Consider the following 22,534-nt stretch of genomic DNA (forward strand, 5'->3'; position numbering starts at 1 on the left):
ACAGGGCAAAGTGTCAGACAGCTAGTGGGGCTTTCCAGAGCACTTGGGAAGTGTGAGGGCTCATGAACATGAGGCAGTTCAATTTTTCTGGGAAGATCTCATGTGAAGAACTAGAGAATGGTGTGACACAGACTTCCAGCATGTCACCTGCATGTTTACCTCATGTTCAACTGCAGAGATGGCTTCACTGTACTCCAAGGCAGATATTTCATGAGTTACAGTAGAGAAGAAAAAGTTTTCTGAAAGGAAGTAAAATTTGTGAGTAAAATGTTAAAACCATGTAAGAAGTTCTACACTGATAAATTGTTTGAACTTTGAGTCAAAGCTGATGTGCAGGTCCCAATGACGTTTTTCCCCCCTCCTTCTTTCCATATGTTAATAAAAATCACTTAGGAGATCTTTGGTTATTGAATATAAGAAGGTGACCAGGAAAAGCAGGAATATTTATGTTGCTGCTGTTGTAAATACAAATTCGTCTTCCAGATTATCAGTTACCCTTCTTGCCTTGTTGGGAAAATTACTCAGGCATTGCACTCCACTCTGAAACCATAATTTTTTGTGTTTGTGTAGTGAGTGACAGGCTAAAATTAAATAGCAAATCATTTAAGGTGAAAGCTTAGGAACCTATGTCTTTGATCTTCATCAGTGTTTCTAGAAGGATCAGTGCTGGACCTCCATCTCCTCTGAGCTGAGGAAGAGGAGGGCAGGTAGTTCCAGGCATGTGTTAGTCACAGTGTGTGTGATCCATCTCTGGTTACGCTGCCTTTGATCTCCCTCTCTTTGCACAGCCAGTGTGTGACACCAAACCTTGCCTTGTCTTTCAGTACCAAACCCCATAACTCTTTCTGGCTCCAGCATTTTGTTTCTTCGATACTTTGTCAGGATGGAAATACTAACCAAACCCTGAACTTTTTAAATCTTTCTAGTCCTGTGATCTCCCTTGTACGCTAATTTTGAAAATGTGCTGGCATATTAATAGAGCCCTGGCCGAGGTGCAGAGCCCCTCTTTAGAAGCTCGATTTTATTTTTGATGCCTATAACAGGTGCTGGTTTAATAGGTTTGCTGTATTACAGCTTTCCTTTTTCTCTGGTGAGCCCAGCCAGATCTGTAAGCTGACACTACATGAAGGCCAGGCATGTGACTTCTGCCTGCCTTTAGCCTCGCTTCACACTGAACATTTACACTGCAGACTTGCAGCAGTATGGCAGCCTTAATTCAAGCTTTGTCTAAACCAGGAGGTTTTGTGCTGATTGTATTTAAATCAGCCCAAGCAAAGCTCCTCGTGCATTCCTGTCTGAGGGTCTTTCTTTGATTTTCTGCTGTCAGCTTTTGAGTGGGCAGCTGCTGGGGAGAGTGAATGTGGCTCAAACAACAAAGGAATGTTTTTGTGCTGCTCTTTGCATCCATTTCATGAGGAGTTTGAAGCTAAGGTATAAATTAAACTGAGTGGTGTTCTCCTTCCTTGCTGCAAAGAGGAAGGTGAATTCTTCCCCTATTAGGTCTGGTGGAAAATGTTTCACAGCCTGTTTATCAAATAAATATTCACAAAGACGCTTCGAACGAGGAAACGCACCAGGATTAAAGTGTAACTTTACCTCTAAAATACAAGCTGAGATTCCTGGAAATGCTGCAAGCCTTTGACTTTGAGCCACCTGTTATTTTCCTGCCACCCCCTTCAGCTCCCTCCCTACTCCCAGCAAACCCAAACACGCTTTGGCTTCGCTGGAACGTTCTGCTTGTTTTTCTCAGCGCCGAGGAGCGGAGAGCACGCGTTTGTTTCCTCACGGGCTCCTCCCGGCCGTGGTCCAGCAAGGAGCTGGCTGGGGTTGATCCACATCTCTGTAAGCCCAAGGGCTCTGTCCAAGGGTGGTGCCAAGTGCAAGGGCTGAGGGCTGTGCTACCTGGGGGTGTTGAACTGGGTTAAACTGAGGGGCTGGAGTGGGATCCGCCCAGCTCTCCTCTCCCTCTGCGGCTGGAGCTGGTGCTGACCCGAGGGTGAAGAAGTTCCTGAGCAAGTGCCATGGGTACAGAGAGTGTGGAAGTGAGCACTGCTGACTGCCAGTTACCTTAGCTTGGCTCAGAGGTGTTCCAGGTCTGCGCTCACTGCAGATGAGGTGTCTCTGGGAATGACGTTGGGTATGAACTTGGAAGTTGAGTTGTTTTAGCCAGATCCTCCCATATTCATAAACAAACCTAAATGGACTTGGATGGGCTCCTTAGTTCCTATGATTTCTTTTTTGCTTGAGCTGCTCTCGCTCCAGGTTTTTAGTCCTCAGCAAAGGCTGCATCACCCTAGCTGGATGGTCCTTTTCCATGCACGCTGGAAAGCCAGAGGTAGAGAGGGGTTAAGGAACTTGCCCAAGGCAGATGAGTCTGTGCCAGAGCTGGGAATAGAAACCAAGAGACTTGGCTCCCACTCCAGGCTCTAATTGCACAATCTCACATTGAAGCCCTGTCATTGTATACTCTTGAGGTAACACTGGCTGAAGTGAGGCAGGGAAAGCTGTTTCCAGGCTGTGATACCTAAGGAGTGGGGAGAGGAAAGGATACCTGGAGGTGTTGGTTGGGCAAGCACCAATTATTTGTGCTTTAACGCCTGGTTTCGGCAATTGTTTCTAAAATCTGATCTGTCACATTTGAAGCCAACCCAGTGTGAAGTGGTTGGGAGAAATCCAGCCCTTTTCCAGTCAGTGATAAAGGGGAGAGGCAAATTCATAACATCACTGGTCTTTTTTTTTTTTCTTCTGCAAAAGTCCCTTGCGATGAACGGGGGAAAAAGGCGGGAGAGCTGAGAGGATCCAAGTAGTAACAGTAAGGGTTAAATCACATTTGGGCCCTTACCAAAAGAATGAAAAATAAATTGTAATCAAGCTAGTAAAAGGTTTGGGCTATGTTGCCTTCATATCACATGCTGTGTATAGGAAAAGTCCCAGGCTTTGTTTGAAGTGCAGTGCTTTGAGAGGGTGCAGTGCTTTGCAGCAAACTGTCTGACATTCCCCAGCTGGGACTGGCCCGGGATGCTGTTTGGAGCTGAGAGTTACATTTGGAGTCAGCCCATGTTTGAAGGAAAGGGGGAGAGGGAGAGAAAGGAGCCAGTTTTTCTGCCTGTGTAAAATAATGTATCCATCTCATCTGCCAGCTGCAGCACATGAAAAGCGAGAGGCGAACAGACAGAAGTCACCTGGAAACTGCAACCATGGCTCAAACAAAATAGTTCTTTCCTGTCCTTTTCCTCCCTTCTTCAAGTCTGTCTTCTGGGATGGGTTGGGAGATCTGGCAGGCGGGCAGAGTGGATATATGTTGAGCAACCAAAGCACAAAAATATTAATACTGCAAAAAAAAAAAAAAAAAAAAAACACTGGCTTCTGAAGAGCATTTCATGTCCAAATTCACTCTGTGCTCTCAGTCCCTTGCAGACTTAGTTGCCCTGTGTAGGAATTGTCAGGTGATTTATAGATTCTCCACGTTCGTTTGTACAAGCCTTCATTTCCTGTTAATTTACAGCCAGATTCATCTCAGCCATCACAGCTTAGATGAGATCAGAGCTGAACTCGCAGCCTCTGCTTCAGGAGAGCTCCAGAAAATGTGCTTGTGGCTTGCTGTCTGTTATGTCTGTGTTGAGGTACTTTCCTGAATCACAGGATGCACATTTAATGGGTGCTCTTCGCTTGAGGAGGAAGAAAAGATTAAAAATTTCTGAACCTTGTGATTCTGCTAATCAAGTTAATGGCAAAAAAACCCCAAAAATCAAACCACCAAAACCTAGTCTTAGGGGGAAAGAAATTCCCCTTGCCCATGTGTTCAGTTAATGGAGGTCACAAAATTCTGGGTATGGAGATTTTTCCTGTATTTTAATCTCACTATGCTATAAATTCAGTGCACCACTGTATTACTAGGTGCATGGATGTGAAAATTCAGACTTTATACACAGCTATAAATGAATATTGGTCTTTTGGATAGCAGCCACGTCATTATCTTTGAAACAGTTGTGGTTGTGGAGACCTGTGTGCAGGTAACCATGGAATAACCAGTTTGGAGATGTAAATTATGACTTCCCTTTGATTTTTCTTGACACCTTGCAGCACTGTATTAGCAGCACACTGCTATAGTGCTGTAAAATTTGTCCTTAGTGTTTTCTGAGCCTGCACTGAATTAATTGTCATTTAAACTCTTCAGTCAAAGTAGTGTTTCTGTGCCTGTTTCCCCAGCGTTAAGCAAGGGCCATGTGCTGGCTGTTTAAAGGGCGAGTCTCCCAAAAGCAAATTGTTCTGGGGCTGCAGATTTTTCACTCTTCCTGTTGTGGACACCAGCAAAGGTTGTGGTGAAACAATCTGGTTTTAATAACAAGGAGGGTGAAGGAGCAGATCACAGTGTGGGGAGCAGGTCCCTTGCCATGTGCTGCTGGCATTTTCTGTCAAAGGGAGGAGGTTTTCTTCCAAAGGGGCTTGTCTGAGAGCCTGAAGTGGGGGTGAAGCTGGAGAAGATGGGCTCCTAAACAGCTGTAGGTGTCTGAAAAGCTGTGTCAGACATCCCTCAGTTTTTTTGTTTTAAAGGGCTGGTGCTTTGTCAGGGGAGCTGGGACTTGATTCAGGAGTGCTTTCACTGGCTGCTCTCCCCTCCTCTGCTCACCCAGTAGGTGTCTGGATGGATTGAGGCACAGGACTTGTCTGAACTCTCTTTACTATCTCTTATTATTCAGCAAGTTCCCAAGTGTCTGGTGAGTGTCTCTGTTTGGAGTGCCTCACTCAGAGCCTTGCCAGTAATATCAGTGACTGGTCTAAATTCACATCAGGCATGTGCTCTGCCTCTTGTGACTAATGCACAATGTATTTTTTTAATTGATTACTGTTCTCTACTGACTCAGGCCAGAAAGGAGTCAGAGGAAAGGGCTCAGTGAGGGGGTGATTTTTACTTAGACCTTGTTGAGTACAGATGAAGTCTAAAGGTATTTAACTGTTTGGTGGCTGTGGAAGCAAACTGAGGGCAGTTGGTAGGACTTTCTCTAAAGAAAAACCTTAGGCTGGATCCCTCAGGCTGTCCTGGTCAGGCAGCAAACACAGGTGATCAGTTCAGGGTCTGATCCTGCAGCTGGTGCTTGGGCAGGCACTGGCACTGCAGAGTTGTCCTAATCCTACAGTGGGACTAAAGTAGCAAAAGATAAGGAAATGCCAGCAAGAACATTTGCAAGGCTTCTTATTTCTGTGTGTTATAGATCATTGTAACACAGTGCAAAGCTGGGAATTTTCAGAAGAATCCTTAGGAGTTAAGAATGTTATGTAACTTCTCTTGGGTTTGTGTTTACTTATTTGTTTCCTTCTCTGAAAGTCACATTCTCTGGATAAAACCTTGGCATGTTGGCTGAGCCGCTGATCTGCACGCCTTGCCTTTGGGATTCAGAAACAGCCCTGTATGTGACAAATCCAGTTTGGAAGTTCAGGCTTGCAGGAGAGCCCAGATAAATGGAAGAAAAACGGATGAGTGGAGTCAATAGTTCTGTAGAAGGTAAAAAGTGTCAGAAAGCCTGCAGATAGCTGTGAGCTGGCTCTAGCCAGAGGAGCAGAGATTAGGGAATCTCTCTTGGAAGGGGTCTCTCCTCAGACAGCTGTTAAAAACTCACCAAAACTCCGAGTGTACAAACTCGGGGCCAGCCTGGGGGCCTGCTGCAGTCTTGGATATTCTTTCTGCTTTTCTAAGAGAGCTCAACAGTCCCTTTTTCTCCTCCTGACTGTTTCAGGCATCACAACAGGATCCGCAGCGTTGAGGGCAGTCAGCTGCAGCCCTACGTTGCCCTGGAAACGTTGGACCTGAGCTTCAATGACATCACGGAAATCCGAAACGGCTGCTTTCCACAGGGACTGCACATAAAGGAGCTGTGAGTTCTTCTTGTTGGGAACTGCTCTTGTTGAGTTACCACAGCAGAGAAAAGGGCCTCAAACCTTTAGAGAAAAAAAGTCATGAATGTAAGAAGTATGGGATTATTTGTCAGGATTTTAAGTGCAAAGGAGAGTTAGAAGGCAGCACGTTGTCATTATTGTCAAATTATTTTTTGAGTGGTTTCTGATGTAGCTATAAATAATGCAGATTATTATTAATTGTGTTTTAAAGAAGAGGTATCTTTCAGGTATCCTGCATCCTTCATATGTAGGTGTCTTTACATCTGCAAACCCATGTGCATCTAGAAGAGTGGAGAGAGAACAACTATTTAATCATTAAAGTGACTTTCTGAATATTGAGAACAGAAATGTCTCTGATTATTTGAACAAAATGGGATCAAACAGAGTAACACACTCCCACAGGATGTTTGCCTATTCAGAGAAACACGAAATAATCTGTATTTTAGGTACCTTTGAAGAGGTGCAGGCAAGTAGTCTGCCTGCATTAAAATTTACACCCAAGTTTGTGTTCCTGGATGCAAGAGGGTATAAGAGAGTGGTGTTGTGATTGATGTCCTGCAGAAACAGCCCCCTGTTCAGGCTAGGATTCAAATAAAAAAGACCCCTGGGACAGATCCTGAGGGGAAAATGGGGAATGAATAGCATCATCATGCTGCACTGGAACGGTCTCCACTTTCTGGCTTCCGCTCCTGATTGCCTTGTTCAAGTAGAAGGATGTCATGGAGCTCTTTGGAAGTGCCCAGCAATTCTCCACATTCATCACAGGCTCTGGGAAAGGCCCTTTGTGCAGCCAGAAATTCAGCTGGTTTGAAGCCATCTCTGTAGTTCAACCAGCTTGTCTGGAGACCAACTAAATGCTGATAAAAGGTAATTTCTGACAGAAGCATTCATTTTTCTGCTGTGATTCATTGCAGCTACCTGGGGAGCAACAGAATCAGCACCCTGGAGCCTGGTGCTTTTGACAGCCTGTCCCGGTCCCTGCTGACACTCCGTCTGAGCAAAAACAGGATCACTCAGCTTCCTGTCAAGGCCTTCAGGCTGCCCAGGCTGATACAGCTGTGAGTACAGATGTCCACTTTAATTGAGCTCAGCCACACTTGATGGAGATAAAACGATCCTGGGGGTATGCACAGCAAATGTCACACATCCTCACCCCCTGTGTATGAAATGTAGAGTCCACTATGCAGGAGTCCTCTGCCAGCTCCTACAACACACACTAGGAGAGGGTTTTGTCTTCTGACTCTTGGCTTTTCAGGTCATTATTTGGATCAGGTGGGGAGGGAGGAATGCTGCAGCAGACACCAGCATCTTTTGCACTTGACAAAGTGAGACAAATCCATTCCCTTGCAAGCTGCTGGTGTCTGTGATGCAAGAGAGGTTCACAAGATGTTTCTACTGAGGGTGGCAAAGCTCAGCTGTCATGTTAGTGTTTCTTTATGTGGCAATAAAAAAAGCAATGAGGGAAGGTTGTTAAACTGTGAGGTGATATTTGGACAGAGAAAATTGCAGCTCAGATGAGTTAACACACACACAGTTGTTGTTCTGCTTGCATGGGGACCCACAGGCATCTGCAGCTATAAACATGCTTTATGTGTAAAAAAGTGGCACTAAGGGTTGAGCTTTCCCCTTCTGCTGTTACAGAAATGGGCCCAGCCTAAGGCTCATTGCAATCTTTCCATCAAATTTGACAGACAAAAGGTCCACCTCTGTCTGTTAGCATCAAGTCCACAAATGCTGTTGGAACTTACACCTCCTAGTGTCAACCACTTGACAGAGAGAAGTCCTCAAGCCAGGGTGTGCCCAAGGAGTGTGTGTGCATTTATGTCTGCATACATGCAGGATTTACAGCCAGTTTGGGATGGGATAGGGGGACACAATAGGAAAAGTCTGTTGCCTCTCAGTTGGAAGTTGCTGTCCATTGAGTGAGGGCTTATAATTCACTGTGTTTGACTGCATCACGTGCAAAACTGTAATGAAAACAACTCAGTCTGTTTGGGAATATGGTTTGCACTGAGAGATGGAATAATTGGTGCTCTTAATGACTGCCTCAGAGCTGGTTGTTTAACTCTGCAGATAAACATGAATGAATTGCAAGTTACCCAGATTGGTGTGTTGTAGAATTTGTGTACAGTTCTTTTTCTGGCAAAGCCTGTTTCACTAATAGCCCAGGAAGTGCAGTACCACGAGGGACTTTAGGCCTGCAAAATCTTTACTGCTTACTTGTCTTCAAATATTCTCAACTTGAGTGCAAGTTCAACATTGTTTTTTTAGGCAGTTGAAAAGTAAGCTTAAAGTCTCTATGGCTTCTTCATCTTTTCCAAAACAAGTTTGGATGTTGTAACCTCTACCATTTTCCTCAACACAAACACTGACTAGGAAACTATCCTCAGCTTAATCTTGTATGTGTGGAAAAGTATCAGTTTTAAAACCTTTAGCTTCAGCTTTTAGTGCATTGTGTTGAAGTTCTCCACTGACTTAACAGAACTGGATTTTCAGCTGGTATGTCTGGGTCAAGTAGTCCATAAGACTGATATAGGTTGGTAAAGCGTGCTGTGATGATGTTCACAATGCTATTCAGAAAAAAAGATACTGCCAAATATTTAGGGGTCCTTCCTCACCCAGAGAAACTCAAAAGAAATTTAATGAACCAAGCTGGAAACTATTTTATACACAAATACTAAGACTGCATTGTTACTGGAAACACTTTCACTCTTTATTAGTTTCTGATATTAGGGGAAAAAAAAAATTACATTTTTCACAGGGGACTGAAAGCTTTCCTTTCAGACTTGGCCATAAAGTTTCCTCTTGGGCCCATGCTTTTGGGGCACCTGCATGTTTCAGAGCACATTTTTACTGGGCAATTACAAGTCCTATAAAAACAATGGATTGTAAAGGAAATAATGCCAATGCTTTGGTTCAAATGGTGTCTGCGCTTGAGGGAGGATGAAAAGTGGAAGTTGATGGGAAGGATCAATGGCTGAAAAGAAATGCAGAGAGGAGGGATGAAGAGGAATTGCTGCACTCTGTAATTTCTCTGTAGTGAAAGCCTGTCCTGGGGTGAGTTTGTTTAAGAGATCACACCCAGCTGCCTTCCCTGGGCAGCTCTGGGACTGAAAGTTTCCGGTGCTCTTCTGCTGTCTCCTGGGAACCACTGACACAGGAGCTGTTGGCATTGCTGTCCCCATTGTGTGCTGCACAGATGACTTGGTGAGAAAGGGCTGGGGTTTAATAAACTTGTATGGCCTTGGTGCTTTCAGGGAGCTGAACCGGAATCGCATCCGCCTGATTGAGGGCCTGACGTTCCAGGGGCTGGACAGCCTGGAAGTCCTGAAACTGCAGCGCAACAACATCAGCAAACTGACTGATGGGGCTTTCTGGGGTCTGGCCAAAATGCAAGTTCTGTAAGTTGGAGAAATGGGCTCTTTTTCCTTTTCACCTGCTGTCACATCCTTCTCTGTGCCCGTAGGCACCTGTGCTGCTTCTTGTGCTTCTTTCTTTGTCCTGCATGCCCAGAGGTGCTGCAGCAGCTTCACTTTAGCTGACCCACACTTTACAAAAGCTCACTGCTTCAGCAGGTGTTCAGTAAAAACAACACTGTTTTTTAAGCTGTGGCACTACTCCTTTGAAAGTTTGACAGTTTGAACATTCAGCATTTATCTCAATTGGTCTTTAAATATCTGACTTCTGCAAATTTGTTTTGGCTGATAGATGGAAACTCTGTGTTGCAGACGGTATCATTCCACCTCATGGGATGCCTAGAAACCAAGCTGGCCATTCTTGGTGATGTTTTCTTTCCATACCAGAGAATAAATTGATTAGTCATTGCAGAGAAATACCTGAAGCTTCCAACACCCTTGGCTTCCAGATGGAAGGGTGGGCTTTAAGCCTACTTTACTTGCAGTGGAGCTTCTCTCTGCAGTCACATCTCCTTCTGGGCATTTCCTTTGTGTTGTCCTTGAATTTCTTTCTTTGTTTGACAAGAAATTCTCACACATGCATTTGTCCACATGAGTATGTAGAAAGGTGTGTAGGAATGGCTAAAATCCCAGTTCTTTTTGGAAATTCTTTCAGCATTTGACCAAACATCTGTAAATTCCTTCTGATTTTTCTCTACAGCCACCTGGAGTACAACAGCCTGACAGAAGTGAACAGTGGCTCTCTCTATGGCCTTTCCTCTCTGCACCAGCTTCACCTCAGCAACAACTCCATATCCCGCATCAACCCCGATGGCTGGAGCTTCTGCCAGAAGCTGCATGAGCTGTGAGTTGGTTTCTGTGGTGTTGTGTAATGCTGGCAGGTGAGAGGGGAGTAAGGAATTTTCTCAGGGCTTATAACCCCCACTGTATCAACCTGCAGAAATGCAGGAACTACAGGCTCCCAAGTGATGCCCTGGTTATTTATGATGTTATGATGACCTTCAGAGCACCTGTGGTGCTCTGTTAAAACATATTCGTACCAGAAACAAAGGCTAGAACCCACTAAAAGTGCACAGTGCCAAAAGACCTGGAGATTTTGTGAGCTGTGGCTTGCCAACGTTTTTAGCTAGTGAGTTAAAGACTTGTAACTTGCTGTATAATAACTGTACAGCCTGAAGGAAGCTTTGCTTTATACTCTGTATTTACAAAGAACAACCATGTTTTCAACCAGCAGAGATTTGGCCCTTTCAAGGCAGTTCTTCGTGTTTCTCCTGTTTACACTTTACCCTTCCTGTGGGGTTCAGTTGTTGAAAAGTAAATACATGGGCTTTGCTCTCCTGAGGTGCTGGGAATGCAGCCTGACAAATGCAGGAAAGCCTTGCTGCTGAGGGCAGCCCCACAAGGCTTTCTTTGGGTCTGTGGCACTGCTTAATGCCTTTTTGAAGAGACAGGGATGCTTGCAGTATTTACAGAAGGTGCTGCCATCCCCTCTGTGGGGGATGCAAAGCTTTGCTTTTTGCTTTGGTGAACTGTACGCGTGGTCAGTGGAAGTGGAATTCATTCTGCTTGCTGCGGGAAATGTTGAACAGTGTTAGGGAGTCTCCTACCCACCAAAAAGCAGTATGGTAGAACAACTTTCTGCTGCCAGAGGCCTCACTGCTCCCACACTGGAGGTTGGTGTCTGCCCACCCAGCTGTGAGTCCTGAAACATTTGGGCTGTGGATTCAGAGATGGGTAGACATGACACATGTAATTTCTTTATGTTTAGAATTAACATGCTAACCCTGTGGTCTTCTGTTGAACCCAAATTATTTGTTCAGATGTTGGTTATTTTTTGGGGGCACAAGGAAGTACTTTATCTTTTGTTTTAATTAAATACACACGTGATTGTTGAATTACCTCATTTTTCAAATTGCTGCAGAACTGCCCGTGCCTTGCACAGTTCTGTGGACAGCTGCAGTTCCTTCATGTGGAGATGCTTACATGATATTTTGCTAGATTAAGGCAGTGTTAATGGAGACATCTTCAAGGCAGCAGATCAGAACTGGAACTGTGCTCTGCCTTTGGTCTGTTAAAATCTGAAGCATCAAGAAAAGGGAACCTGCCTTGCCAAGGCACTCACAGCTGAATCCTTGGAACAGCCAAATGCGGATCACTGCACTGCACAGCTCTGAGAGCTTTCTGCTCTCAGGACCAAACATCTGGTGCCTGTGCTGAGTTATTTCAGCCTGGCTTGGATGGGATGGGTCAGGCCCACCTGCACCTCGCAGGGCTAATGGCAGAACTCTTTTAGGGAGAGTTAAGCTTGTCTTTTCTACATGACTGTCTTGCAAATCCTCAAGGTTTAGACTGGAGGTTGCTTGTCCTGCTGAGTCCTTTTTCTGAGGTATGGATTAGAATCTCATCCAACAAGCAGCTCTAACAGTGAGCTGTCCTGTGTTAGAAGCAGTAATTGCAGAAACTGGGGTGCAGGATGGGGTAGGTTTGGAAAATGCCTGGTGGTGTGAGCCACTGGGGTGTGCCTGACCTGGCAGGCAGGATTGTGCTGCAGTTTGAGGCCAGTGCCTGAGATGGGAAAGGCGATTTGTGTGGGTGTTAGCACAGCCCTGCAAAGTGCTACAAGCTCTTCCAGGTGATGCCTTTAGGGTAAGGCTGCTGCAGGGAGCCATCAGGTCTCCAAACTGAAACTCCCACAGCTGGAGAGTACCTGTAGGAGAGGTGTGTGCTGAAATGCAGGGTGAGGAAAGGAAGCCATGGGTACATCTAGACTGTGCACTTTGTTAGTTGTGTATGTTTCATTCCTGATGGAAAGATCCTTGCTCTCCTCCACTGTTGCTAAATCTACTGGGTTTCAGTTACCAGAAAACACTCTGGTTGTACAGAGAATGAGTTTCAAAGTTTTCTAAGGAGGGAGTTGATAATCTGAAGGAGGAGTTAGCTCTCATTCAGTTGCTGGGACAAAACGTGAACCCAAGGCTCTGGGCTGATGTAAAAGCTGACAAGGAAAGAAAGCTCTTGCCTTGTTCTGAGCATGAGAAAGGGCTGATTGTATTCACCAGTCAGGTGCTAGAGCATCAGCATCATGGAAAAAACCACAGTGGGAGCAGAGGATTTCATCAGAGGTAAATGCTGACTTGGCTGCTGGGTCTTTCCTTTTTTACCTGTAGCTTGGTCAGTGGCAGTGAAGTGTGTTAGATGTACCTGGTCCAGAACAGGCTGGCAGCAGCAGCTCCAGCTGCACAACAGGGTTCTGGTTAACCCCTTTCTGCACCAATTTTGGCATGGTGCTCAAAATCTCCTACTTCTGGCCAGGCTGGAAGGGCTGTGTAGACAAACATTGCCATTTATTCATTCCAGGGTCAGGGAAGCAGCAGAGATCTGCTGGCTTCTCTCAACCAGATAACCCACACTGCTGAGCTGAGGGGGGAAACCTGATTTTGCAAATTGGCCTGTCCTGTGGCAGGAAGCAGAGCCCTGGCATGCTGAAGAGGCCCCTGCCAGGTGCAATAGCCCTGAAACCTTCCATGTGTGACACCATTGAGAGTCCCCATGTCCTGCTGCTGTCTGTCCATCTTGGGGTGACAAACAAACAGAGGGAACATGCCTTCACCAGTTGTGGCAGGAACTCTTATATGTGGAATCAAAAGGAACTATTTATTTTCTCAGCCAGGTTTAGGATTACTTTTGAACCATTTTTTTTTTTAAAAGCCAAATTCTTTAATAGCAGGTGAGGACATAATTTTGACCAGATGCCAGTTCTTCATAACTAACACTATAGCTTCTTTAGGAATGAAAGTATGTTGTCCCATACCTTCAAACTCATTAATCTTTGCTGAATTTTTTCCAGAGCTTGCCCTCTGCCCACTCACACAGCTAAAAGGTAGACAGCCCCTTTGCCAAGTAAATGACACTCTCAGTGCTTTGGAGAATGTGTCTGTTTGGACTTAGGTTTTGGCTTTGCAGTGAATTTCATGCAAGCCCTAGACACATTTTTAAGCAGACTCATTAACAGGCAGTACTAGAAGAGGAATTTGGAGGTTTGGAACTCAGTGTTGGTTTTTTTTTTTTTTTTCCTTGTCTGTACAGTGAAGAATTTCAGTGCTTGTTCAAAGCTGTTTCACTTTTTCAAAAGCTGAGCAGCCCAAACCCTCACATCTTTTGAAGTGAGTTGCACTCCCAGGTCACTAAAAAGGAGGTTTTGAAAATCTGGTGCCTGCTGCTACTCTTGAGAGGTCCCTCATTTGAGAATCCAGGCTGGCCTTCCACAGCAGGCCTTTATTCTGGATAGAAGGTGGTTGCACAGTGTGTGAGGTGGCTGCAGTAGCTTTCTAAGGCTTGCCCTCAGTGTCACATCTCCAAAGCCTCATCTGCACCTTGCTGGGAGAGAAAAGCAGTTGCCTTCCTGCCAGCTTCCAAACTGCAACAGGAGCAGTGCTTAAAAAAAAATCTCCAAGACCAGAGATAATGCAGGCAAGGGGAAGAGACAGATGGAAAACTAGGAGAAAAAAACAACCCTCCAATAGTCTCTTGTAAGTGGAGAGGATTTAAGGCAAACTGTGCTCCTTGACAAAGGGGAGTGGGAGGAAGGAAAGGTGGCTGGTTTACAACAGGCACCTCCTTTCTGTGGGTGAAAGGAAGCATTCAATTGCCTTGTGGTGAAATGCTTTTGGCTCTGGACTGGGGTGGAGCTGAGGCACCCACACCCAGAGCCTGGGGCTGGCTGTGCACAAGTGCAGAATGATAAGGCACCTCCTGAGCACAGCAGTCTGGACCCTGCCAAGAGCCTGTGTGAGCTCCAGAATCCATCAGTGTGACATCACTCTGCACCTCGCAGGGCGTGGGGAGCAGGGCCTGCTGTTCCCTGTGAGCTCAGAGGGAGTGGGGATTGAGCACAGCCACCTGAGCCCTGCCTGTGCCTGTGGGGACACAGGGCTGGTGCTGCCAGACCCTCAGCTAGCTGCTTGGGAGCAGGAGGAGCTCTCCCTGCTGGAGCTGACAGAGTGTGTGTGCTGGGCTGTTGCTCTCAGCCACTCCTGGGGCAGCCTTTCTCTGCAGCCTGCACGGAACATTGCCCCATAGCTGGGAACCAGCTGCCTGCTGCTCCCTAGTGTCACCCAGGCTTCCCCATGGGTGTCTTGGGGCAATACTTCAGTCAATCTTATTTCCTCATCCACCAGCACATCACCTCGTGTCAGGTGCCTGTGGGAGGCAGGCACTGCTTGGCACAGAGGAGTTTGGAAAATACCAGACGGATTGACCAGAGCTGTTTGTTGCATTTTTTCCCTCAGGATACTCTCCTACAACAACCTGACAAGGCTGGACGAGGGAAGCCTGGCAGACCTTGGGGGACTGCACGTGCTGCGGCTGAGCCACAATTCCATCAATCACATTGCAGAAGGGGCTTTCAGGGGACTCAAAAACCTCCGTGTCCTGTAAGTGGCTCTCAGCTTTTGTCAGACCACACCCATGTTCCCTCCACAGTTTGTGTTCTGACAGATGGTTCTGCTTTGAAGGTGCTTTGGGTGCCCATGTCTGGCAGTTTCATGTTCCTGAAACTGCCAGACCTCAGCTGACCAAAAATCCCTGAGGTCTCATTCCTGCAGCTAATAGCAGTATTTCTCTTGCTATCATATTGACTTTAATTGAAATTCTTAGAAAACCTTAGTTTCTTTTGGAAAGAAAGAAACTCAGAAGGAGCGGGGAATGATTCCTTCCACTGACAACACTGGAAATTTGAACATCCTCTTAAATGTGCTATTGAACATTTCTGTGTTGTTACTTATTTTTTGTACTGAACATGATATATAAAATTATGATTAAATATAAAATTATTATTATTATTATTATATGATGTTAATAAAAAGACAATTGGAAAACAAAGAAATGTAGAGGTTGGGCTTGGTATCTGTATCAGAAGTGTAGCAACACATGAAGCTTCACCCAGCCTTCAGTCCAGTCATAGAAATAAGAAGCTTTTGCAGGCACCATGCAAATAAGCAGAAGTCTTTAATGCAGTTGGGCCCAGGAAACATTTTGTGCTCTGATTTTCATGGGAAACCCTGAAAAACCAAAAAGTTGCCAAGGGCAAAGTTTTGTGAGCTTTAGTACTGAATTGCAGAAATTATCCATCCAGTGCTGGCTGTGGCCATTTACCACAGACTTTTATTTTAAAGCCACTGACACAATGTAATACCTGGAAATGTGATACTGCAAATGAGCTTGCCTAGTCCAAATACCAGCCTGTAAGGTTTTAGGGGCAGTAGAGCCCATTAGACAGATCAGTGTGACCTCCTGTGGGATGCCATTGTGTTGTATTTGTGGGACCCCTGACGAGGGAAGGAAGGAATGATTAATTTGTTCTTAAAAGGCTAATTGATTATTTTATGTCCTATATTATGTTAAATAATACTCTACTAAACTATACTAAAGAATAGAGAAAGTATACAGGCAGAAGGTTAAAAAGGTACTAATGAAAATTTGTGACTCAGAGTCTGATGCAGCTTGGCCGTAATTGGCCATTAAGTCAAAACAATTCACAGCAGAAACCAATGATACAACCACCTGTTGGTAAACAATGGGTAAACACATTCTAAAGCAGCAAAACACAGGAGAAGCGAATCAGATAATTATTGTTTTCCTTTTTCTCTGAGGCTTCTCAGCTTCCCAGGAGAAGAATGCTGGGCAAAGAGATTTTTCAGAAAATATGATGGTGACACAGTTGTAGCATTGTACCATTACCCACTGAGAGCTGTGTGAGACTGAAGTGCATCTGGGCTTGTCTTATGAACATCAGAAGATGGGGATCCAGTTCCATTCCTGCAGTTGTGTTGCCTCTGTCTCCCTGCTGGAACCTGCAGGGCTGCTGGCTGCTCTCCTCCTCTGGGAGCTGCAGGCTCAGCACCTTCATCTGGCACACCACAGAGTTCTCACAGCCCTTGTGACAGCACCAGACACGTTCCCAGGCTGGTTGGGTTCAGCAAACTGATTTAATTCTTCCTTCAAAAGAAAAAAACACACTTTGATACTTTTATTCCTCTTCAGAAGCCCTTTGTGGCCCAAGTCATTAAAAGGAAATGGGAACAGAAAAATCTCCCCTCTTTACAGTACTTTTTGCATCTTACTCTTTTCTTTACTGAAGTTCATAGTGAAGGAAGTGACTGGAAAGTGAGTTTGGGTTTTGTTTGCTTTTTTTAAACTTAAGCCAAAGCCTTTCAGCCACTGGGCATTGAGAAAGGGACCTCTCTGAGGCAGCTGTCAAGACCGGAACTAAAGGTTTCCAAAGAAAAATGGAGGGGAAGGGAAGCTGGTCCTTCTCTTTGCTCTGCAGTGAATGTGGAGCCTCTTTTATGTCCAGGGCAGAGGGGGGGAGGTGGAGAGGGGAGTGTGTGAGCGAGCTCTAATTTAATAAAGAGAAAGGCCTATTGGGTCCTGCACCTGGTGAAAAAGAGCTGAGCATGCTTTAATTATGGGCTATTGTTGGGGAGCCTTTGGTGGGTGTGAAACTGCTGAAATGTGGAGCTATTCAAATAGAGGTCAGGCCGGAGACCTCTGAGCACAATGATTAACAAGGCTGCGAGCATTCAAGCTCAGCCAGCCAGAAAGAATAGGAAATTGGCAACAGGGGCTGGGAGAGGAGTTGGGATACAAAGAGAGCTGGGCCAAAATACCCCACTCTTTTTTTCTCTCTCTCTATTTTCACTCATTTGTTAAAAAGGTTTTTTATTCCTCCTTTCTAACACTAAACCTTTGAGTTGCCACTGGATGAACAAGCCAATACCATTTTCTTTCCCTTTTTCAAGAAAACACAATGTGTGGCAGTCAATTAATAAAAGTGTGTGTCAGAGCTCCTACAGGCTGTTCCCACTTGTCTGTCTCTGCCATGGGAAAGGTTTTGCTGCTCCAAAGACCAGTAGCCCGTGGTGAAACTGAAGAGGAGAAATGTCTGAGAAGGGATTTTCCCTTAAAAAACAAACAGAACAAGGGACATTGGCTTGGCAAGCTTAGGGAAAATGTAGAAACTGAGCTCCAGGAGGATGGATTTGCTCCTGTCCCACCAGGATGGTGCTGGAAATGCCAGCACATCAAAGCATTCTCTTGGACTCATCTCTTGGCCCACAGCATTATGTGGGCCCACACCCCACGGGGATGTTGAGGTTTTGTCCGTGCCTTTGGCACAGAGCAGCCCCCAGGTCACCCTGACATCCACAGTGATGCTGGCTAAGGCCAGGGACATAAGATTCTCCAGGGACATAAGATTCAGGTCTCAGGCTTAAGCCAGCTGAGAAACAGGAATTGTGGCTTTTGGCCATCTCCCTTCACATCTTTAGTTCACCCTAAAGCAGAGAAAGGAGCAAAGACTGAGCCAGCTGAGGGAGAGCATTCCCATATTGAAACTGGGGCTTTCTTTTAAATTTGTTTTCCCTTCCTGTGAGTTACTGTGTATTTGTGCTGCCCAGAAGCCACACTGTATTGCCTGTGTCTGGAATGTTGCAAAATGCAGGGGGACTTGGTTTTTCTTTATTTGGTCTTAATATTTTTTTTATCTGGAAACATTCTGATACTCATCTTCAAAAGGTGTGAAAGGAGTACCTGAGGGCTCAGGGGTTATCTGGATGCTGAAGTTTGCTTTGGTGCTGTGTTTTGCCAGGTTTTAAATCAGAGTGATGTAACAAAACCAACAAAGCCTATTTAGTTTTTCTTTCTTTTTACTTAACATTGGAAATGATGAATTTCTGTCTGTGTTGCTGGGTATTCATTGCTAGCTGGATTTAAAAGCTGGGAGGGAAGGATTTTTAAACAGTCTGTTTAAACAGCTTTTGTGGATCTCTGTGTTTGTTCTGTGTGCTTGTTTTTCTTCAGACCTCTTTGACTCTTATAATTGATGGTCAATTTGAAAGCCAAAAGAAGCTAACTTTGAAAAAGGAATTCTCTTGTTTTTTTTTTCAAATGGTTATACAGAGTTAGGCTGGTGTAGTGATGCTGGCACTTTCCTTTGTTGAGTTTTCAAGTTCATTGCCAGAAAAAATGCAGCTTTGTAGAAAATACGCCAAATCATCTTCCTAAGATTCAGCTATAGACAAATACACAAACACACTGGAATACCCAAAGTGATCTTATTTCATGGTAGCAGCATTTAAGGACAGCTGTTTCTTTCAGTTTAATTTTGGCACTTTATTTTCATTTTACTCCTGTTTGGATATGCAGAACTAGAAAAGGATAGAAACCTACTTGGTAAAAAGTAGCTGTCTCTGAGGGTTTCAGCTAGGAACAAGCCAGAGCTCTGGAATGCACCATGTGTGGGCAGGAGAAGTGATTGGTGCTGCTTTGCTGCAGGACTCTGCATTTTCTGGTGACTGTCAGGGGAAAATGGGCAGCTCTCCTGTGGCACTCTCCAGCTTCCTCCACTTGTTTGTAACAGTGACATTGGGACTAAGTTGCTGATTCTGAGCTCTCTCTTGTCCTCTCCCCAGGGAACTGGACCACAACGACATCTCGGGCACAATAGAAGATACCAATGGAGCCTTTACAGGCCTGGAAAACCTGAGCAAGCTGTGAGTATCCCTGGGCTTGAATTCTGCAAGCCAGTTTTGTTGTATGCCTGTGTGGGGTTGAGTCTGTCCCTTTTCATGCAGCCTCTCTCACCTTGGAACAAGAGAAAGAACAACAAAAAATCTGAGCTGTGGTAGTTTTGCAGGCTCACTGCAGGAGTGCAAATGTGGTTTTCAAGCACTGATGTTTTTAAGTAGGTATGGGGCAATTATTTCCTTTCTAAATGGTGAACAGACGGTGCCACATACTGCAGTTCAGACACAGAGAGAAACTTAAGCTGTTTTCATGTATAAAATTCAACCATTCCTCACTTCTAAAAGCAAACAAGCCACCAAAAACGACCCCTTGCAATCTCCAGTGAGGCACTGATTGATGCAGCAAATAACAATAAACAGAAGAGAAAAATCACCCCACTTCCTGTTACAGCAGAGGATTGAAACAGGACTCGTTTCTGTGGGATACTCTTTCTGAGAGTGATCTTTTGGGCTCAGTTCCATGTGCAGTGACAATAAAAGGCACCATGGGGCACAGGCTCTTGAAGAGATAAAAAGAATCCCAAGGCAAGCATGCGCCTTGCAAATGTTTATGGCTTGCTTGGCTTTCGCCAGGGTTTCACATTGCTCTGTGCAATCCCCGTTCCATTTGAAATGGGTGCTATAAATCAGCCCTGTCAGAGGAGTCTCTGATGGCTTGTGACAAATCAAGAGTCTCTAATCATTACCTCTTGCCTTTGTTGAAGTTCTCAGTGCCCCCCGTGCCGCTGTCTGTGCTGCTGGGATGGCACAGCCAGAGGTGCAGTAAAAGCACCTCGATGGAGAGCAGATGGCTGCAATGAATCCTGGCAGGAGGAGGGATATTGTCACACTCTCATCAGAGACTCCTCAGGGAGCAGGATGAGCCATGGCAGGGATTGTGGGGATGCAGTGCTTAGAGGAGACAAACCTGAAATCACAGACAGAGATGGCATTTGGTTGTTGCTGAGGAGAGTCGCTGGGTCCATGCAGAGGGGACCAAGTTGCAGCTGCCAGTAAAGTGGGGCAGAAGGCAGAGGAGGATTTAAGGACAGGGGGAGCCAGGCAGGGAAGCAGAAGCAGTGTGGGGGTGAGAGGAAAGTCAGTAAGAATTGCTGTGCATGCAGAGTCAGGGAATCTTCCCGTGACTGCCAGAAAAAAAGCAGAGGAGCAGATGTGGTGGGTAGAAGAGTCCTTGGCTGCCTGACTGAAGTGTTTGGTTTGTCTGAAGAAACCAGTGAGACCATGTGAGCAGCTGGAAGGATGAGGGGAGCAGAGACTCTGTCCAGTGGGATTTGCAGCCTGTGAGGATTCTGGGTCTGTAGTGCTGCTTTGACAGGGCACAGAAGGTGGTGGAAAGGAGCAGACAGAGCTGTCCTGGTGGTGCATCCCTCCAACAGGGCCACAGGCATGGGAGCAAAACCAGTGGTCCCAAGTGATCAGGATATGTTAGAAATGCTGGGTGCAGATAACAGAGAGTGGTGAAAAATCCAGTGGAGACAGCATGGAAGGAAAGAGCTCAGCAGAAGGATTGACTTGGAAAGCAGGAGCAGTGAGCCCTGATGAGCTGTGGGGGTCAGGCAGAGGCCAGGAGGAACAGCAAGGAGCAGGAGGGGGAAGGAAGGGAGCAGGGGCAGCCTGTGGGGTTATGTGCTGGGAGCTCTGGGCAGAGCAGCTATTGCTCTCCCCTGTGAAATGCCGTGGCCTGATGTGATGTTTGTCACCCAGCACAGGGAGCACCTCCAAAAGGTGCCTGGCTTGGGCTGCCAGTAGCCAAGGATGCACGAAGGGCTTGTGCAAGTCTAAGGGAGTTGGGTTTATGTCTTTCTTTCCTTTGTTGACTGATGCCTGTCATTGCACGTGGACTCAGGCCAGCTCTGAGGGTGGCGGACGGATGTGTGCAGGGAAGGTTTGTGCAGGGATTGCAGCACATTTCTTAGCCTGGAAGAGCATGTGGATCAGGTTGGTTTGGGGCAGAGAGGAGTGGTTTGATTACTTAACAGAATGAACTGCTGTGGGACAGACAACTTGCTGGGATTGTTCACTGTCAGCCAGAATGTAAGGCTAAAAAACACTTAAACATAAAATTATTTTATTTTTATTTCTGGAGGCGTTTTGAGAATACTTTTGAGTGGTCACTTTTAAAGGGATCTCCTCAGAACTGTTTTAGCTTATCAGCACATAAATCCCAGACTGGTGATTTCTAAGGCTGAACTGAGTATCAGGATTTTTTTGTAAATAAAAGATCAGCCCTTTCAGCAAACATTTCACTGTGTGATTTAGGGCCTGTGTTTAAACCGTCAGCCTCTTTAAATGCATTAGCATACAAAAAATAAATGGGCACTTCAGAGGAGACCTTCCAATGAATTAATAATCACCTCAGCTCTGTGGAGATTGCCTTAAAAGCCATTCCCCTTTGATCTGGCACAGATTAGCCTCTGAAAGGATTTAGCACAGAGAGGGTTGTTCGCTGACATGAAGGTGTTAAACAGAGATGGAGAGGCCAGTCACTTTAGCCTTCTCTGAATTATATATGAAGCACTCCAGGATGGAGAGCACAGGCCTAAATTAAAATGTTGCTTGAAGAAAGAGGGAGTTGAGAAGCACTGAAGCATAAAAAGCACCGGTGGAATCACTGTGGAACAAGGAGGTTCCTAATTATTCAAGCTGCTAAATGTAACCAGCTTTTTGATGGCTCACTCAGCGAGATCTTCCTGCAGGTGCAAAACTGGCTGGAGGAGAAAACACTGCAATGAATTGTGTGCTTGGCATGTAATTACCCTGGTGCAGTCTCCAGGAGAGCTTGTGCTTGGCTCTGCCCCGTGGAGGAGGTTCAGGCCAGCAGTGGGATGGCTAATTGTGGCTGTGTTCTGCTGCCTTCACATTCCGGTCTTCACAGCCCTTTGATGGGGGCCTCTAGGTTCAAACTCTCAGATTTCTAGAGGCACTTAATTGAAATTAGTTGCAAGGAGTAATGAGTTTGCTGAGGCCTGACTTGTTGTGTGTGTTAGGTATTTCTCATGTCCAGGCATCGAGCTGTGTGCACAAGTGGTGTAGCTGTGTATTCCCTTCCCCAGGTGCACTCCTTATCTCTGCACAGATAATTGAACAGATATCAGCAGTATCTCCAATTTTCAAAGACCAAAATCTGTTGAACAGTAATAGAAATCTGCAGCTATCAAACCCAAGCTCAGCATAATTTTTTTCCAGCAGCAGTTGCCCATCTAACTTCCATTAGAATCATAAAGGTTGGAAAAGGTATTTAGGATCATCAAGCCCAACCATTAACCTAGCACCATCACCATGTTCATCATTAAACCATGTCCTGAAGTGCCACATCCACATGTTTTTGAACAATTCCAGGGATGGCAACTCTGCCACTTCCCTGGGCAGTCTGTTCAATGCTTACAATCCTTTCTCTGAAGAAATTTTTCCTAAAATCTAATCTAAACCTCCCCTGGCACAGCTTGAGGCCATTTCCTTTAGTCCTTATTTTATCCTTACCTTGTCCTTATAACACAGGAATATGGCTGCAGAAATCAGTATGTATGGATGCAGCCATTTGATCAGAGTTTACATATAATAAATTATTTACTGTATTAATCATTCTAATGGATTTTTCAAAACCTTCATTAATGCAACATCCCTTTTACCAAATGCTGG

The 22,534-nt window shown here is 45.4% G+C and overlaps 1 protein-coding gene across 1 annotated transcript in view; it reads left to right on the forward strand.

The window, feature by feature from the left end:
* LRIG1 (leucine rich repeats and immunoglobulin like domains 1) overlaps positions 1 to 22,534 on the forward strand; it is a 90,012-nt gene that overhangs the window by 52,460 nt on the left and 15,018 nt on the right. Inside the window, exons 4-9 of the mRNA XM_041425896.1 lie at positions 5,736 to 5,873; positions 6,810 to 6,953; positions 9,153 to 9,296; positions 10,012 to 10,155; positions 14,600 to 14,743; positions 18,782 to 18,862. Of these exons, the coding sequence (XP_041281830.1) occupies positions 5,736 to 5,873; positions 6,810 to 6,953; positions 9,153 to 9,296; positions 10,012 to 10,155; positions 14,600 to 14,743; positions 18,782 to 18,862 (795 nt within the window). The remainder of the gene's footprint in view (positions 1 to 5,735; positions 5,874 to 6,809; positions 6,954 to 9,152; positions 9,297 to 10,011; positions 10,156 to 14,599; positions 14,744 to 18,781; positions 18,863 to 22,534) is intronic.

This window comes from Onychostruthus taczanowskii, unplaced genomic scaffold, assembly GCF_017590055.1.
Source record: "Onychostruthus taczanowskii isolate IOZ18803 unplaced genomic scaffold, ASM1759005v1 scaffold9, whole genome shotgun sequence".
NCBI classification, from domain to species: domain Eukaryota; kingdom Metazoa; phylum Chordata; class Aves; order Passeriformes; family Passeridae; genus Onychostruthus; species Onychostruthus taczanowskii.